The 18,746-nt window shown below is 38.1% G+C and overlaps 1 protein-coding gene and 1 pseudogene across 1 annotated transcript; both read right to left on the bottom strand.

Annotated features, from left to right (window-relative positions):
• The window catches only part of LOC137712228 (UDP-N-acetylmuramoyl-L-alanyl-D-glutamate--2,6-diaminopimelate ligase MurE homolog, chloroplastic-like), a 30,593-nt pseudogene extending 14,460 nt beyond the window's left edge, over window positions 1-16,133 (bottom strand).
• LOC137712227 (uncharacterized) lies at window positions 16,133-17,641 on the bottom strand. Its single transcript, XM_068451341.1, has 2 exons — window positions 16,710-17,641; window positions 16,133-16,550 (listed from the first exon to the last, which is right to left on the bottom strand). The coding sequence occupies exons 1-2, from the start codon at window positions 17,639-17,641 to the stop codon at window positions 16,133-16,135; spliced, it is 1,350 nt and encodes a 449-aa protein (XP_068307442.1).
• Between the last annotated feature and the right edge of the window lie 1,105 nt (window positions 17,642-18,746).

Genomic DNA, 18,746 nt, shown 5'->3' with positions numbered 1-18,746 from the left:
TATTTTGGAAGGCAGCAAGCCTCCAAGTGCAAGGCCTTATAGGTATAGCCCCTTACAAAAATTTGAAATCGGAAAGTGTGTTCAGGAATTATTGCATTCTGGTTTTATTCGAGCTAACAACAACCTATTTTCTTCACCGGTTTTGCTAGTTAAGAAGAAGGATAATAGTTGGCGGATGTGATAATGGATTTCTTAAGTATAAAGAGAGGATTGTTTTAAGTCCATCTAGTTATTGGTGGGACAAGATCTTCAATGAGCATCACTGTACTCCAGTAGCAGGTCATTCTGGTTTTCTTAAAACATATAAAAGAATTTCCAGATCCTTCTATTGGCAGGGTATGAAATCAGATGTTATGCAGTAGGTGGCATCTTGCTTAGTTTGTCAACAGAACAAGAATGAAACTTTAGCTTCCCCTGGCCTACTTAATCCATTTCCCATTCCATCTACTGTATGGACATATAGCAATGGATTTCATTGTTGGTCTTCCCCTTTGCAAAGGTAAAACCATTATTTTTGTGGTAGTTGATCGCCTTTCCAAGTATGCTCATTTCCTGCCAATGTCTCATCCATACACTGCCCATTCAGTAGCACAGATATTTGTTGACAATATATTCAAACTCCATGGTATGCCCTCCACAATAGTAAGTGATCAAGATCATGTTTTCTTGAGCTCTTTTTGGAAGGAATTTTTTGCATTGCAAGGCTCCAAATTGTGTCTCAGTTCAGGTTACCATCCTCAAACCGATGGTCAAACAGAGGTTACTAATAGAGGTTTGGAAACATATTTGAGATGGTTTTGCAGTCATCAACCAAAGAAGTGGGTTCACTGGCTTCTGTGGGCAAAATGGCATTACAATACTACTTTTCATACTTCATCAAAACTTACACCTTATGAAGTTGTGTATGGTTAGCCAAGACCAATCTGGAGCAACTAAGATTGATTTGGTTAATAGGAGCTTAGAGGAATGGGTAAGAATTTTGTCTTAGCTCAAGACTAATCTTGTCTTGGCTCAAGTACGGATGAAATAGTAAGCTGATAAACATCGAAGTGAAAGATCTTTTGAGGTTGAAGATATGGTTTTTTCTACGATTTGTATCTTATCAACACCAATCCCTCGCTAAACATCCCTTTCATAAGCTTGAGCCATGGTTTTATGGTCCATTTAAGGTGTTGCAGAAGATTGGTCAAGTAGCTTATAAAATTGAATTACCTGCCACATCAAAATTTCACCCAGTTTTTCATGTTTCTTGCTTGAAGAAAAAATTGGGCTCTGATATCATTCCTGAGGTTCCATTACCTGTAGCTATAGAGGACGGACTCTTGGAGGATGATCCATTGGCAATATTGCTGAGGAGGATAACAGGTCATGGCAGTTCATCTACGACAGAGGTTTTGGTGCAATGGAAACATCATCCTAAGGAGGATGCGACATGGGAAAACTATGCAAAATTTGTAAACAGGTTTCCTGCATTCCAACCTTGAGGACAAGGTTCATTTTTTAAGGTGGGGTAATGATAGGATGTTGTTAGTAATTGTTGATTGTTAGTGCTAAGTATCCCATCTGTTAGTAGTTGTTGATTATTAGTGCCAATAATAATCCGTTGGTTAGAGATAAGATTTGGGAAATATCTTGTAATGCCTTAGCTTGCAGTTCGGTATAAATACTGAACACTTGTGCACATGCAGAGATATCTTCTAAAGGAAGTTGTTGAATAATACAGAAGAAATATTAATGTTCAAGTGAAGGTTAGAATAAAGGTTTTATTATCTAACAAAGTGGTTTCAACCCTACTATTGACTCAACCTAGACACCATTACTTTCTATTAGCAAATATTGCAGTTTTGATGTGGGCCAAAAATTTGGATACATATCGCAAGTCTACAGTTAAACAGTTATTCCAACTTTAGAAATGAAAATATACAAAATGAAACATAAGAAGCATACCGTTAATAGTCCTTATTAAACCAAGCTCCCTTACAGAATCCAATAGTCTAGACAAGGCATCAGGGATATGAGCATAGTCCACAATCACTCCAAAGGTATGTTCCTCATCTATTAATTCACACCTCCCTGGAACTGCATCGACTTCTTCAATTCCTCTAACGATATCATCCAATGGTGCTCCAATTGCAATCCCAACAGACACAACAGCCAGTATATTATGTCTTCCAAGCAATGCTGATGATATCTTCAATATACCACTCGGAGTATTGACCAAAACTTGCGTCTCAAACAAGGAAAGTTCAAACTTTAAGGAGTGAACGTCTGCATTCTTATTCTCCATGGAAAAAGTCACAATTGGAACATCTGGGTTACCTTGTGCAAGGAAGAAGGTTGTATTCGGGTCATCAATGTTCATAACTTTCCTATGCAGTTCCAGATCCACCATCCTTGAAAATAACTTAGCCTTTGCATCCCTATACTCCTCCTCCGTCTATGGTCACTCGTTAAATTTGTTAAAACCGCTGTCAAAATCAACTTCATCACACCTGGATAAAGTTAGACCATGAGAAGAAGCCTCCATGACAACGGCTTTAGCCCCATTATGGAGCATCTTAGCCATTACATTTTGAAACAAAACAGCATCCAGGGTTGTGTTAGGTGACTCCAACTTATTATCCCCATGCACATAATAAGCAACCGTACTCAACATACCTGTCATCAATCCTATCGTTTCATACATCCCTTTTATAAAACGACGCAACCAATGACGGTAAATCCACATTGGTATCTTCCACAATGGCCAATGCCTTACACCCCAAATTTTCCTCCATGTATATCTCTTTACTAGCTACAATAGCCACCGCACTTCTCTTAATAGCCTCACTAAAAAACAAATGTCCGTCCGTCTTTCTCCCAACACAGCACACAAACAAATCACCGGCATTAACCGCCCATGAATCATGTTGAATTCCCATAATCTCAACCTCTAAATCAGCATAAACTGACTTTACTCTCATCCAAAAGCTCAACCCTCATTCTAAACCTAGGTTCCACAATCCTAGCCCTAGTTTTACCATAATTATCAAAGTCCAAATCAAACTTAGAATTCAAACACAAAATCTCATCTTTACCATCCAAATCACGAATCGTGGGATTGAATTTCTCCGGCCCGTCGTCATCTTCGTCCTTGTCGACAACCTTAATCCCCCGAAGCTCCTCAATCTCCTTCAAATCCACCAACTCCTCAGGGTCCAGCTCATCCACTACCACAATCTCCTTCTTAGGGTTTCGTTTCAGAAGCCCCTGCTTCACAAACTCATTGCATTTCAAGGTAATCACCTAGTCGACGTCGCCGAACAAATCGTCACCGGAGTTGTAAATTACGGAATTGGAATTCTCCGACGTGTCCTCCACGTTAGCAATATCGTTAAGGAAGGTGTCCTGGTGCTTCAACTAGTCTTCCTACTTGAGCTTTTGGTGGCGCGAGAACTGCTGCTGGATTTGCTGGAACTTGGACACTCCGTGACCCGAGTCTTCCGGGACTTCAGGCGGGTCGTCATCTGCCGGATCCGGGTAGTACTTGCCGTCCGGCCTGATTGCATGGTGGGTTTAATGGGCCAGGATGAAAGAGAGGGAATTGAATTTGAGGGTTTGAAGGAAGTGAATTTGGGTTTTAGACATAGAAAATGGGGCTGAGGAGAGAGAAAGTAAGGGCCTTGAGAGGGAGTGAGGTTGCATGGATTGATGAGAAAGGGAGGTTTCGATGACAGAGAAGGGGAGAAATTTTTCGTTGTGACTAAACACGAGTAGTAGAAAAATTTATTTTTTAAGTTATTAACTTTTTAACACACATATCACACTATTTTTATTGTAACACGTAGTGTACCACCCTGTATACTGGTCACACTGAAAAATTACTCAGAGAAGGGGATATGAGTTTATTGCTAACGTGGCGAGGGGTGGGTTTTCGCAGTTTTTGTTTTTGGGATTGGCAAAGTGTTTTTGAACATTTTGGGCTAAAACTTTTGTTTTTATGAAATCCCCCAAATGGGTTGTAGTATATTGTTCATTTTGTGTTTTCTAAGGTGCAAACCAAGTTTTGTGGACTGTGCGTGCCGACCAAATGTGGGTTGTTTGAAACCGAGTCATAAATGACCCGTTACTTAATTAAAATGATTAATTATACAGAACTACCTTAATTATTAGGTCATTAATAGCTTCATACCTCGTCTTTAAAAAGTTTCAATGTCATACCGCATCTTCGAATTTGTTGCAATGTCATACGTTCCGTCAGTTGTCTGTCAATTCCTCCATTAAATGCTGACGTGGCTTGTGATGTATCACACTTTCTATTAAAAAACTAAAAAAATATTATTAAAAACAAAAATAAATCATTTAATATTTTTAAATATTAAAATAATAATTAATTAAAGAAAATTTATTTAAAAAAAATGAAAAAAAAAAAAAAAACCATCTTCATCTTCCTCGACCCCTCTTTCCCTGCAACCCACCCCTTTCTTCCCCTTCCCGTCTTCCCCTTCCCTCCTCCTCCGCACCCACCCTCTTCCCTCCTCTACACACCTCACTCCTTAAATCCACACTCATTCCCCCCATTTTCTCTGTGCCCAATTTCTCCACCCACGGAATCGGCGAAAGATGGGATTTGGGTTGCAGGGAAAGGGGGGTCAGGGAAGATGAAGATGGTTTTTTTTTTTTTTTTTCTAGGTTGTAGGTAGTGGGTGCAAGGGTGGGTGCGGAGGAGGAAGGAAGGGGAAGATGAGAGGAGGAAGAAAAGGGTGGGTTGCAGGGAAGGAGGGGGCCGGGGAAGATGAAGATGGGGTTTTATTTATTTATTTATTTATTTCTTTCTTTGTTTCTTTCTTTCTTTTTGGGTTGCAGGGTGGGGGAAGACGAACTGGGGTTTTTTTTAATATTATTTTTTACCTTTTTTCTTTCTGGGTTGCAAGGGGTGGGGGGGAGACGAACTTGGGGTTTTTTTTATATTTTTTATTTTTATATATTTATAAATAACTTTTCTTTAATTAATTATTATTTTAATATATAAAAAATATTAAATGAATTTTTTTTTTAATAATATTTTATTAGTTTTTTAATAGAAAGTGTGCCACGTCACAAGTCACGTCAGCATTTAACAGAGAAATTGACAGACAACTGACGGAAGGTATGGCATTGCAACAAATTCGAAGATATGGTATGACATTGAAACTTTTTAAAGACGAGATATGAAACTGTTAATGACCCAATAGTTGAGGTAGTTTTGTGTAATTTACCCTAATTAAAATGATAGTTGGCACGAATTCAAAATTTCTTAGGATTTAAACTATCCCCCTCACATCAACACTTACCATTTTTAGTAAGTCTTGTCCTTTCCCAAAAACCCTCCATCTCTAGCATTTGCTCAAACATCGTTGTCGTAAAAAAAATCCTTCCTATTCGAAAACTTGTTTCCCGTTCTAAACCTAGTTATAGTTGGTATGTGCTTGTGTTCTCCAACCTCATAGAAATTCCAGATAACAGTGAAGAAAATTAGGGGAGTTTGGTTGAAGGTTGTGCAATCAGTTCCACGGAAATGACGTATTTTTCGCTTTATTCAAGCTAAGTTCATAGCGCTTTTGCAAAAATTGACGTCATATTTGATTCTCCTAGTGAATTTCAAATTTGGTGAGTTTTGAAAATGGAACCATAGAATTTAATTTAATTATTTCTGTAAACACGAAAATTCCTGAAATAAGAACACGTGTACAAAATATTATTTTGTATTAATTTTAGGGTTACAATCTCTTTTACAATTTGATCCTCTGATTCTATCTTTGTAAGGCGTAGATTTGTGAATGAGATGTTGATCCAAAGGGTCATCGAGGCTTGTCTAGGGATGAACAGTGGTGCAGATTTGTTGATGTTGTTGATCCAAAGGGCCGTCGAGGCTTGATCTTAGGATGAACGATGAACAGATCTTTAAGGGCCTTCGGGGCTTGATCTTGATGAACAATTTTGTGGATTTCTTCAAGGACCATTGGGTTTGATCTTGATGAACAATTGACGGATCTTCAAGGGCCTTCGGGGCTTGATCTTGATGAACGAGGATGAGCGGATCTTCAAGGGCCTTCGGGGCTTGATCTTAATGAACGATGAACGGATCTTCAAGGGCCTTTTGGGCTTGATCTTGAAGAATGGATGTGTGGATTTATTGATGTTGTTAATCTAAAGGGCCTTTAAGGCTTGATCTTAGGATGAACGGATGATGAACGATGAACACTTTCTTCAAGGGCCGTCAGGGCTTGATCTTGAATTGGTGGAAGTTCTTCAAGGGGGGTGTTGGGGTTTGATCTTAAAGGAGGATTTGGCGAAGAACGAAGAGAGTTTTCTTGATCCTTTGGGATTTGCTTGGGAGCTTTAGAGTTTCAAAGCTTCAAAGTTTTGGTGTGATGTGAATCGGTGAAGTGAAATGAATGAAATTGGCTTCCATTTATAGAATTTTTCAAGGCCTAATTTTGAATATAATATTCAGATCAAATAAATCATTTCTGCCAGGTGTTGACACATGTCCTATTTGATGACTTTTCTGATTTTGTTCGATTTTTTGTTGAGTTACATGATACGTGTAAAATTTATGTGATACGTGAACGTTGAAATTTTAATTATTGGTTAACATTTATTTCACCGAAATTTCGATGTCTACAATTTCTATTAATTAGTATAACTTAAGTTAGGTGTAAGGTTAATTATGCATGTTTGTTGATGTAATTAGCTGGAATTTGTGAATATGTGTGAAATTTTTGAGAAATCTGGGTGCGTTGTGAAGTTATGAAGCTATGTTAAAGGGTTATGTAAAGGTTGGGTCATTTTCTGTTATTTTGGTAAAGTTGTAGTTTTGAGTAGGGTTGATTTTTGTATATGAATAATTGTTATTTTTATGGTGGTAGGGATTGATTTTTATATCTGAATTATTGTTAATTTTACGGTGGGACTTGAAATTGCTTAAGTAATGATGCTCTGTTCACAGTAGATGTATAGCTATGAAGCTTTGGTGACAAGTTGTTGTAAGGTTATGTTTTATTGATTGTTGATGTGTGCGTATTGTTATGTGTACAAGATATGGCAACCCAGAATGTTCAACTAGCAACCAGAGAAGAAGAGTGTATAAGGGAAGGGGAAACAACCTATCCTAAGCCCCTTATATGTTAGGATTGATTAGGGAGAAGTTTATTAGGCACAACTTGGTGCCTTTAGGGCTTCTGCTTTGGCCACTTTCAGGGTGGGGATAAATTAGCCTTCAGTGGGCAATTAGTCCAGCTCCGTATAGTGGTAAATCAAGGGATGTAGACGCGGTTTGACGAGAGGTGAGCCAAATGGAGAGGTATCAAGCGGTTAATGTTCAATAGAATAAGGCGGCAGTTGCTGAATTACGAAATATGTACAAGGCAGCAATCGACCAAGAGTATAATCGGGGCTACCTTGCTGGTTACACTAGCTAGGGTCACTGCAATGAGTGGCACTTTGCTCGCTTGTTGGCGGAGATTCGGAAAGTTGATCTGCATATGCCTTCATCTATTATCGTTGAGGGGTAAACAAAGGAAACAAGGCTAGTTACTTTGGATATTACCCATGTTAACCATCGTCTAACTACTTCTGAGAAGATTATGGGCATATTAGCTAGGGATGTTTATGAATTTCTAAAGTCTTTGTAATTTCCTTGCCTTTTATCCTTATCTTTATTTGTTTAGCTAGGGTGGAAGCTTATTCTGGTTCTGAGAGGCCGACGAAGGAAACAAGGCCAGTTACTTCGGATATTGCCCATGTTGACCTTCCTCCGACTACTTCTAAAAAGATTATGGGCACATTGGTTGGGGTTGTTCAATGGATTTCTAGAGCCTTTGTAATTTCCTTGCTTTTTATCCTTATCTTTAATTGTTCGGCTAGGGTGGAAGCTTGTCCCTATATTGATTCAGATATTTTTTGTTAGTAGAATCATCTATGGTGGATGAATATATTTATCTCGCTTTCTTCGAATGTTCATGATTTAGCTTTGTTCTTGTAGACCTTAATTTCAATCCATCAATGTCTTCGAAATAGGTTAACCTCGGAGCAATAAATGTCAAGAGTGAAACAAGCAAACTTGTGAGCTCGGAACAAAGTTCAATAACTTCCCTTGGTGATGTTGATTCGAATAAACATCACATCCCAAGTTTGATGTTTATAGAGATATTCATTGCGATATCCGGAATACCACCTTACTCTAATACCAGGTATTGAAATATTAAACCCATGGACAAACTCTTGCTAAGCATTTACATTTATGCACTGACCAGATTAAAAGTGGAAAAGTGCCCTTTGATTTCTGGAAGGTCCTCTAGTTGTTCATCCTTTTAGCTTGTTGTAACATGATACTAAGGAAAATATTTTCTTAGATCATATTGCTTGTTCATCCCTAGTGAATCTTAAACAAAATTTTTTTCAGGACTTGGCTGCTTGCATATGGGTTTGAAACAGTTTTTGAATCCTTTTGTTAGACCCTATGCGTCGGGCCTGAGCATTTCCAATTAGACTACCCTGACTGACTTAGACAGAGTACTTGCGTTTATCAGAACTCTTTTGGAAAAGAATTCCTCTTTGGGGATTACCTAGTCTACATGCACTATCTGAACCTACTGACAAATGTTGCCGCAGAGCATACTTGTTTTAGTATAGTAGTCGTACAATCTTTTCGGCTAACAAATGGTGCACTGGACTTCCGACTCAGGGTGTCATTTGCCTGTGCCTATAGTCCACCAATCATAACTGTGCTTATTACACCTCGAGTATCCCAAGCTACTGACCATAATATACTGAATAGGCTAAAAAAGACTTATCTGGTAGTATTTCTATGAGTTTTCAAACTTTCTTTTGTGCTAAGTTTTCAAAACACATGCTTTGAATGGGTATTCCCTACATCTTTGAAAAAAACACAAGTATAGAAAGTAAGTTGAACACCACTTCTTTATTGATAACATAAATAAATTGATTGCTAGAGGGTGTGATTGAAACCAAGATGGATTACCTACATATCTCTGGGAAGGAAAATCAAATCATTGGTATAGTTATAAGGAAATATGATATAACTCAACGAGCTACATTAGGGTTACTTTATGATAATCTATGGTTATGCGAGAGGAGATGAGTTCTCCGTGGACTTGTCTTTATGCAGATGGTGGAATTGCTATGGAGTCTGGTGTATATTGCCTACATATCCCAGGTAAGGAATCAAACCATGTGCAGTTTTGTGGCTTCCTTTACTTAATTGATGTGGAGGTGTCGGCGAGAAGCCCATCTTAAGGTAATAGGCACCAGGTTTCTTGTTTTTAGGGTCTCATATTCTCCATCAATGCAGTTTATGTTGAACGTGGTTGATCTTCATCATTCGTATGCTTGTCAACTCGATCCTTATCTTTTGGTTCGGCAAAGCTTTTTGTCTTGCCTTATCTCTGACGAAATCCCAATAGTCCTTATTGTCGAGTAGCTCTTTGATGTGGTACCTCCGCATTCGACAACCTCTAAATTTGTTATAACATTCATAATGATCAACTTTACGAAGATCCCATTATATTCCAGGGCAAATGAGCAGATCAAGTTGTTTACTTACTTTTGTACTAGAGTGAGGCATTAAAGGAGTACTTTATTTGGGCTGCTAAGTAGAAGTAAAAGCTATAAGCAAAGGCTTTCGTGCCTTACTATTAAGCAAGGTGGAAGCTAGCTAGTTGCTTGTTAAAGGTTCTTACCTGCAGCTATTCGTAAATCTCCCTATAACCGATTGTGTTACTTTCATTCCTTAGTATTAGTAGTGGGTATTAGGTGAGAGGGCGCTTGGTAGCATGTCTAGTGATTTTGTGAAAAGAGTAGTACTTGTTCGGGTTTTTTTATTGAGGTGCTCCAGGAGTGGCTTTGGTAGTTTTAAGAATGGCTTGTCTTTGATGTTGTTGGTAGTAGTGTTTAGTGCGCTATACTATTTTGGCTTTGGTGGAGCTTGTTTATTTCGATGTCCTCTCTTGTTATCTGGCGTGGAGAAAGAGGATGGGTGTTATTGTTGTTTCTTTTTCTTTCCATCATCTGTGAATAATTTGGTTTGGCTATTGTTCTCCTAGTTTTGTCATCCCAATTCGTAAGGCCATCAACAATGTTGAAACACTCTGCCAATGTGGCCTCGTCATATTTTCTCTTGTTTAACTTTTGGAAGAGTGGCGAATTTCTCTAATGGAAAGGAATATGGGTCTAACTCTTAAAGAAAGCACCAATTGTTGAAACCTAATTTGCCCATCACTATAAGTGGAGGAGGCACAAACTTAAGTAACCTGCAAAACAAAAATAACTGTGAGTTAGCTACCCTAGACCGGAGAAGGGTTTGCCAGTCAAAGACTCTCCGACAGTCAAGTTAGTAAACAAATTTTGACTCAAGTAGTAGGCAAAAAAATTAGAATACTTAGGTTGCGATGCCTTAAATGGACCTTAGGTGGGTGTATTTATACTAACTGTGAGAGAGTCCTTTTTAGAATAGAATCTTTGTTCTAAACCAAAAGAATCCTTAAGGATATCTAGGATTATATATTGCATCCTTTTAGAAGTGTGATTACTTACGGTGCATGCCGATTCGTAGACTGTAGAAACTCTAAGACGTATAAAGATTTGATTGTGTCCATATCCGGATTAGATCGCGTGTCTTACGAAACAAGCATGGTCATTCTGGCGAAGTCGTTCGGACTTTGCCTATCCAGACCAGGGTGATGGTGACACCACTGTTGTGTCTAATACAACTCTACTTAGAGTTGTTGAGTCCATGACCGAACTTCTCAGGTAACGCTAGTTATCAGCAATACTCCAGCCCTGGAAAATCATGGTCCCACATCTCTCATTATGTTGCGTAATGTAAATATGGTCTATTTAAACACCTGCAAGTTGTACCCCTAATCCACATAAAGTTTGCCAATCTAATATAGCTAAAAATGATCCCCCATGCTTTCTTCATCATTCGGCTCTAGTTGCACCTCTTCTTGTTCCTCCTTCATTAGTCGGAAGACATGATCAAATGAATTGACCACCTCCTTCGTCAACTCTTGCTCCTCACTCATCTTACTACCTTAGACTGAACAGAGGTCATTTCACCGATCAAGTAAGGCAAAACCTTATGATTGTCCAGGAGAAAACCCCAGCCGCTGTAGAAAGGGAGAAAAACAAGAGAGTCTACTACAAAAGTGGCTTATTGTGTCGGAAACTAGTGTCAGTTTTATATAATATACTAGCGGTTAAGACATTTCCAACAACTTCTTTACATAGTGTTGGAAGTACTGTCCGTTATAACCGACATAGTTTTCAATTTTTAACGGACATAGACCATCTATGTTGTTTATAACCGACATAGACTGTTAATGTCGCTTATAACCAACCTAGTTTTTAATTTTTTTTTAAATGAAGGTGCCGTATAAAAAGAGAATAGTGTTGCTTTCAACCGACATAAAGTTAATGTTGGTTAAGGAGCCATTTCTTGCGCTTCTTGATGTGGTGAAAACTAATATACAAATTAAACCATTTTTAGACAATTGTAGTATATGTAAGTAGGGATCATTCTAGGCGGGGGATTAGAAATGATGCTAATCAACACAAATTAGACTTAAAAACACAAAACTAGACTTTAATGACTCAAAACAACGCAAAACAATCAAATTGACTCAAAACAGGAACTAAAGGGTGATTTGGACAAATTCTAGACTTAACTTGACTCAAAATACTAACGGGGGACAGGTTTGAACGAATTTTAAAACTAAACTAACACGACACAATGGCGGGGGGTTTGGTTTGGACGAAATTTAAAACTAAAACTAAGTAACTTGCAGAATACAAGCTAATTGATACTAAATTTGGGTGAATGAAGGGGGTGAAAAGCTAGCTAGAGGGTTCTTCCCCACACATGACACATATGCAACACAAATCGATCTCCAATTACTATTCCTATAAACCATGAATGACAATGCCCCAAGTTAACCGTGAATTGCACAAATTAACCATCAAATTTTCCTAAATTCATTGAATTAGACTCAGCGACGCAATCAAATTATTCTTATCAAGTTCCCTACATGAACTGCATGATAAAGATACATATCAAAGATCATTAAGTTCTATGAAAATCATAACCATTGGCATGGCATTCGTAACAATGAACTGCATGATTCTCCTGCCAAAAATTTACTTAACACAATCATGACTAGTGATTTCCACTACTTATAAATATAAGTTCATAAATATTAGGTGAAATTCCCTTAAATTTTAGCATCAAATTCATGCATGCAAACTAAGTAGGCCTCCTTAATCAACATACAAGAATAAGTTATCAATCAAACAGATAAGTAAATTGCATTCACGATTTATGAAACAATAACTGGATGTAATCAATTTATATCACACATATGTTCATGGCTTTGAATTCACCTCTAGCTAAAACGAAATTAGTTTCACATGTTTATCATAACTGAAAACCAAATTAAAGCAAACATTGAACTAAAAACTAAAGACAGAATATACCTAGAAATGCTCCAACAATCCAAAGGCCATGGATGGCAGGCACGGCTCCAAGCTCTCGTTCTTTGCAAGCTGCGGCACTATATGTTTATTCTCTGAAAATCAAGCTCCTATGTGTGGTGTGTTTTTTCATTATGTGATACCTTTGATTGTATTTATAGGCTGAGGGCACGACACAAAAGTTGTTTGGAAAAGGATTTGGCACTCCAATCCCACAAGGAAAAGGCTAATTATAAGGCAAAAACCAAGGAGGATAAGGACTAGAATATTCGGTAGGTTCCTAGCACAAAGGATAAGGGCCTATGCGGCACCTTTTTAGGAAAAAGGTGTGGCATCTAGAACCAAGTTTTTAGGTGTCCTAATCTGAAAATAATTCCCCCTTGCAGCTGGAATTTAGGTAGAATAGGATTAGAATGAGGTAAGAAAAGATAAAGTTAGTTTGGATAATGTTTGGATAAGGTTTTGGATAATGTTCCTTCCTTTTAGCTGATTGCTTATCTTCTATGTCTTGAATTAGTTTCTCCATCTCTTTGGCACATTCCTAGCCTCATTTGAAATTCAAAAACGTCCACCCACCATGCTCCATGCATGTGTTATCCATTCCAAGTCCAAAACTGCTCTAAAACACTCCAAAATGCCCTTTCTTGCCAACTTTGCCATTTGGACCTACAAACACATGAAAATGGCTTAAAACACTCTAATAAATAGAAACTAACTTACTAATTGCAAAGAAACAAGCTAACAAATTCGCATAAATATGCTCCTATCAAATTTCCCAACACTTAGCTTTGCTAGTCCCCAAGGAAAACAAAGAAAACAAAATAAAACCTAAACCTTCCAACAATTGCTTCAGGGATTTCCAATGAAACATGACATTTTAAAAATCACTACTCACATAGATTTTAGCCATCCTTACCCTCGAGCTCATACTCAATCACAGTAACCACTCACTAGCTCGCATTTAATCATTTAAAACAACATTTTGAATGTAGTAACATGCCTTAGAGAATCCCTCAATTCCGCACCAGATATACTCTCTATTTTCACACAGATTTTCTGACTACACTCCCTACACTAGGTATTTGTGAGAAGATTGATGTAAACATGTAGACTAGCACTCACATGTTATAACAAAGAATGCACTTTCTGAAATTATTAATACAACATGTATATGATCTCATGAATGGAATGCCACTACTTAGAAGTGAGAACTAGGGATCCATATGCTTGTACCAATTTCAAACTCCACATATTGAAACACATAACAATCAAGATAGAAGTCTAAGGGTTGTAACAGGGCTAAGGTATTGGCTAACAAAGAAAGGTAAAGATAAACAAAAGTTCTTAAAGTGATAGTAAGCAAAATAATGAAATCAACACTTAGAATTCAACTTTTAATTGCAAAAAATCAACTTTAAACACCCATGGGAGATTCACACAACACTTAGGGCCATATTTAACTTTTTGGACCCTTTCTTCAACAACCAATACTTGTGAGCTCATTTTCACTTATTTTGAATTCTTTTTCTTTCTTTTCTACACACTTTTCCTTTTTCTTTTTTTTCTTTTTTTTTCTTTTTTGTGCCCTTTCTCTTTGGCACACAAAACGTACAACCTAGATTTCCAACGAAAAACCTTCCTCCATACTTGTTTTTCTGCATATTGTAGATCAAAAGGAATTCCCGACAAGTCATGCTCCATCTTTAAGAAGAAGGGTATGGATAGTCCTATACTAGGCTAAGTAAGGATAATGTGGGCTAACAAAGAAAATTAGGCTAACTAAGGCTCAAAGGGGTTAAACCTACAATACATATGCAAAGGGTAAGGCTTTTTGGCTCTGGTTTAACTAAACAATTTCATCTTGTTATTTATTATGCACTCACTTTTATGCTTTGAATGAAACGGGCATGAGTTCTAGTATTTGGAACTAAAATAATGAAAACGCATTCTAAGTAGCAACCAAGCAAAGAAATAATGAGATCATGCAACGACTTTAGAAAACAAGAATATCAAGATTAATAACTCTCCAAACAAAGAATAAGCTCAAGTCTCTCAGGGTTGTAGCGTTAGTTTGAGTTTCTTCCTTCAAGCATGTTACAAAAACTGATTTTTCCTTTTTGTGATTACATGTGAATTCGTAAATGACAACTACAACTAAGCATAAACCAAAGAGCATATCAAACTTCCACCCATGTTTGTAACTTTCTTTAATAGTCATGCAATTAAAAACCAGATCCTCATCATTGTGTTGGAAGGTACCCTAAGACACAAACAAGCAACAAAAACGACTCTTTTTGGTTTTTTTTTTTCCTCAAACTTTTTTTCAAATTTTTGTAATATGACACACACTAAAACACATTAAAATAGTGAATAACAACATTAGTAGTGATAGGTGGTGAATTTCAAAAATACGTCATGAAAAACATTTATTTACCCCTTTCACAAACCAAACATTGTCCTCAATGTTGCAAGCACAGATGCACACGTAAGAAATCAAACAACTAACACACATGACAATAATGGCAAAGTAAAAGCAATAAAGAGTAGGGTTAAGGAATGCAAATCTGGTTTTGGAGCCGAAGATTCCTAGGTCTTCTTTATTTAAACGCATGGGTTGCCTCCCAAGAAGCGCTTGCTTTAACATGCGGTTGCTTGTCCTTCCTTTGTCCCAAAACAGCCCCTATTGCATAATTTGAGGCATCGCACATAAGTTCAAAAGGAAGACTCCAATCTGGTGGAACTATGATGAGGGCTGAAGTTAGCATTTCCTTGAGATGATTGAATGCCTTCTCACATTCATCATTGAACACAAATGGCACATCCTTCTGTAGGAGTCAGCACAGGGGTGTTGCAATCTTCGAGAAATCTTTGATAAAATGTCTACAGAATCCTACATGTCCAAGGAAAGAACGAATATCTCTTACCGAAGTGGGAAAAGGTAAGTAGCGTACAAGATCTATTTTTGATTTATCAACTTCAATTCCCTTTTCTGAAACTATATGACCTAAAACTATGCCTTGTTTTACCATAAAGTGACATTTTTTCCAATTTAAAACAAGGTTAGTTTCAATGCATCGTTTCAAGATCAAAGTGAGATTAGCTAAACAATTATCAAACGAATCACCAAAAACACTAAAATCGTCCATGAAGACTTCAATAATCTTCTCAACATAATCTGAAAAGATACTTACCATGCATCTTTGAAACGTGTTTGGTGCATTACATAAACCGAATGGCATTCGACGATAAGCAAAGGTACCAAATGGACAAGTAAAAGTGGTCTTTTCTTGATCGTCCGAAGCTATGACAATCTGATTATATCCCGAATACCCATCAAGAAAGTAATAAAACGAATGACCAACTAACCTTTCAAGCATCTGATCAATGAACGGCAGAGGAAAGTGATCCATCCTTATGGTGGCGTTGAGCTTCCTGTAATCGATGCAAACTCTCCAACCTGTTCAGATACGGGTGGGCACAAGTTCATTCTCTTCATTCTTCACCACAATGACTCCCGATTTCTTTGGAACAACTTGAACCGGTAAGACCCACCGACTGTCAGAAATTGGGTAAATCACTCCACAATCAAGAAGCTTGATAATCTCCTTCTTCACAACTTCCATCATTGGAGGGTTGAGTCGGCGTTGAGCCTCTTGAGATGGTTTAGCCCCTCCTCTAAAAGTATGCGATGCATGCATGTTGTAGGACTTATCCCCTTGATATCGGCCAAGGTCCATCCAATGGCTATTTTGTATTCCTTCAACACCCTTACCAATTTCTCCTCCTCTTCTGCCATGAGTGTGGAAGAGACTATGACTGGCAAAGTCTCTTGGTCTCCCAAGAAAACGTACTTCAAATGATTTAGTAACGATTTAAGCTCGAGGGAGGGTGCCTGAATCACTGAGGGTAACAACTTATTAGAAGAAACAGGAATTGAATTTGGGTTTGGAGGCTTACCAACATGTTGTGGTAACGATTCAAAGGCGGCCATCATCTCGGCAACTTCTTCACAAAGAGGCACGGCAAGGGCATCCTCATTCCTGTCATGAGTGTGCACAATTTATGCCCCTTGGTTTTTAAGTCCCATTCCTTTTGCAATGGTAGTTTCAAAGGCATCCCCATTTAGGTCTTAAAGATATTCCTATGCCAACGAATCGAGTATATCAATAGAAAAACAAGAATGATCATCAATAGGATACCTTATGGCTTCAGAAATATTGAAATCAATAATGTCGCCATCAAATTCCATTGTCAACGTCCCTTTGAACACATATATCTTGGTGTGGGCTGTTTTCATGAAAGGTCTTCTAAGTAGGATCGGCAATGGAGTAGAATGGGTTGAATCTTCCATCTCAAGCACATAGAAATCGGCTGAGAAGATTAAATGATTAACCTGCACCAAAACTCCTTTCGGATATGCATTAGAACGATCGGCTAATTGAATAATAACTTCATCGTTTTTCAGCTCTCCTAGGTTCATAGATGCATAAATAGAGTAAGGCATGACATTAATGGATGCACCTAAGTCTAACATGGCATGCTCGAATTTAGTATTGCCAATAACACAAGGGACTATAAAACTACCTAGATCCTTGCATTTAGGGGGCAGTTTTCTTTGTAAAACTGTTGAAACATTCTCACTTACCCGTACCACTTCCTTGTTCAAGATTCGTTTCCTCGTTGTGTAAAGCTCTTTCAAAAACTTGGCATACTTTGGAACTTGCTTGATTGCATCAAGGAGCGGGATATTGACTTGCACTTTCCTAAAAGTTTCTAGAATGTCTTTCTTATTCTCTTCTTTCTTAGATTGCATAAATCTACGAGGGAAAGGCACATTTGGTGGAATATTGTTAAGATTAACTGAATTTGAACCTAACTTACCTGTATTGGACGTCTTAGAACCTTTAAGGGGCTGCAACAAGGGTTGTTCTACCCTTGTCGTGGCCTTGTCTTCTTCCTCCTCCTCGAGCAGCAGCTTCTTGTCTTCCTTTTGGCTTGATTTAGATGTTTGTGGGTCGGTTCCAACCTCCTTGCCACTTCTTAATGTGATTGCCTTAGCAGTTTCAAATCCTCCCTTTGGATTTACAACGGTTGAACTAGGTAGTTTGCCTTGATCTCTAAACTGTCTCATGAATTCCGCCACTTACCCCATTTGAGATTCACCCACCTCTTTGGCTTGATTTTGTAATCCCTGCGTTAACGAAGTTAGTATTTGAAGAATTTTATCGTTATCCATTGACGAACCTGAATTTGGTTAGGTAGATTGTGGTTGAGGTTGTGTTGGTGCGAATGGCCTTAGAAATATCCCGGGGGGTGGTTGTCTAAATCCCCTTGTTGTTGAGTTTGTTGATGCTCCCTCCACTTCATATTTGGGTGATCTCTCTGGCCCAGATTGTAAGTGTTAGAGTATGGATCATACTTTGGCTGATTGTGGCCTTGATACCCAATGACGTTGGCACTTTCCCATCCCTCATTCTCTATCAATTGAGGGCATTGATCAGAGGGGTGTCCTTGCATAGAGCACACACCACAAGTACTATTTCCTTGCACTTTTGATCCTTCCACAACCTGTGACAAAAGAATAGAGAGATTAGCTATTTGAGATTAAAGTTCTGAAATTAAACTTACCTCATTAACTTGTTGTTGCCGTGGGGGGTCTCTTTGTCCAATTCCTTCATATTATTGTGCATTCAAGGCTATATTTGCAATTAAGATCTTTGCATCAATTGGTGTTTGGTTAACCAAGGCACCTCATGCCGAGGCATCCAGCATTTGTCTCTCAATTGGAAGAAGTCATTCGTAGAAATATTGAATTAGAAGCTCTTCTTTCATTTAATGTTGAGGGCACGATGCAATAAGAGTCTTGAAACGCTCATAATACGCTGGAAAAAATTCACCTTGGCCTTGTTGAATTTCACTAATCCTCTTCCTCAAAAGAATGACTCTCGAAGTTGGGAAGAATTTCTCTAAGAACGCTATCTTCATATTTTCCCAAGAAGTGACGGTTCCAGGTGCCAATTCAAAGAGCCAACCCTTAGCATTTTCCAAAAAAGAGAATGGAAAGGCTTTCATCTTCAAAATATTTCCATCCACGTTGATTGGTGTCATACTCGAGCATACTACTTCAAATTCCTTAAGATGCTTGTTTGGATCTTCCATAGACAACCCATGGTATTTGGGAATGTGATGTAGCAAACTAGACTTCAATTCAAACTCATCGATCTTGCCTTGAGCTG

Source organism: Pyrus communis, chromosome 13, assembly GCF_963583255.1.
Source record: "Pyrus communis chromosome 13, drPyrComm1.1, whole genome shotgun sequence".
NCBI classification, from domain to species: Eukaryota; Viridiplantae; Streptophyta; class Magnoliopsida; order Rosales; family Rosaceae; genus Pyrus; species Pyrus communis.
This window is presented reverse-complemented; position numbering and strand designations above follow the sequence as displayed.